Source organism: Penaeus monodon, chromosome 22, assembly GCF_015228065.2.
Source record: "Penaeus monodon isolate SGIC_2016 chromosome 22, NSTDA_Pmon_1, whole genome shotgun sequence".
Taxonomy (NCBI): domain Eukaryota; kingdom Metazoa; phylum Arthropoda; class Malacostraca; order Decapoda; family Penaeidae; genus Penaeus; species Penaeus monodon.
In genome coordinates this window covers 20,058,860-20,059,204 of record NC_051407.1, presented here as the reverse complement: position 1 = coordinate 20,059,204, position 345 = coordinate 20,058,860, and the positions used below count along the sequence as shown (strand labels likewise).

Genomic DNA, 345 nt, shown 5'->3' with positions numbered 1-345 from the left:
CAAAGAGGTGGGTAGCATGTATATATCAATGTACATAACACAACAAATAAAAAAATATATACAAGCAAGAAAAAACGGGGAACCCCTCCCCCAAAGAAACAAAACCCAGAACTTCATCCTTAAAAGAAAATGGCCCCACAGCTTACCGGGGAATGGCGGAATCCAAGTCACAGGGTTGAAATTGAGGTTCCAGTACTTGTAGAATTTATCCAGAATGGTCGTGTTGGAGGTGGAGAAGAAGGTGTCCCTCACCCACTGGATGTTCTTGTACTCTGGCAAGTCCTGCGGAGTGTGGCAAGAGGCCGGGTTCATGCTCCTTGTTGTGGTTGAATTATTACCCTACAT

General features: G+C 44.6%; 1 protein-coding gene across 1 annotated transcript in view; it reads right to left on the bottom strand.

Moving 5' to 3' along the window:
• Nucleotides 1-345, bottom strand: part of LOC119586980 — a gene marked incomplete in the record, with an annotated part of 81,895 nt that overhangs the window by 8,676 nt on the left and 72,874 nt on the right. The window contains 1 exon segment of the mRNA XM_037935722.1: nucleotides 147-282. Within this exon segment, the coding sequence (XP_037791650.1) occupies nucleotides 147-282 (136 nt within the window).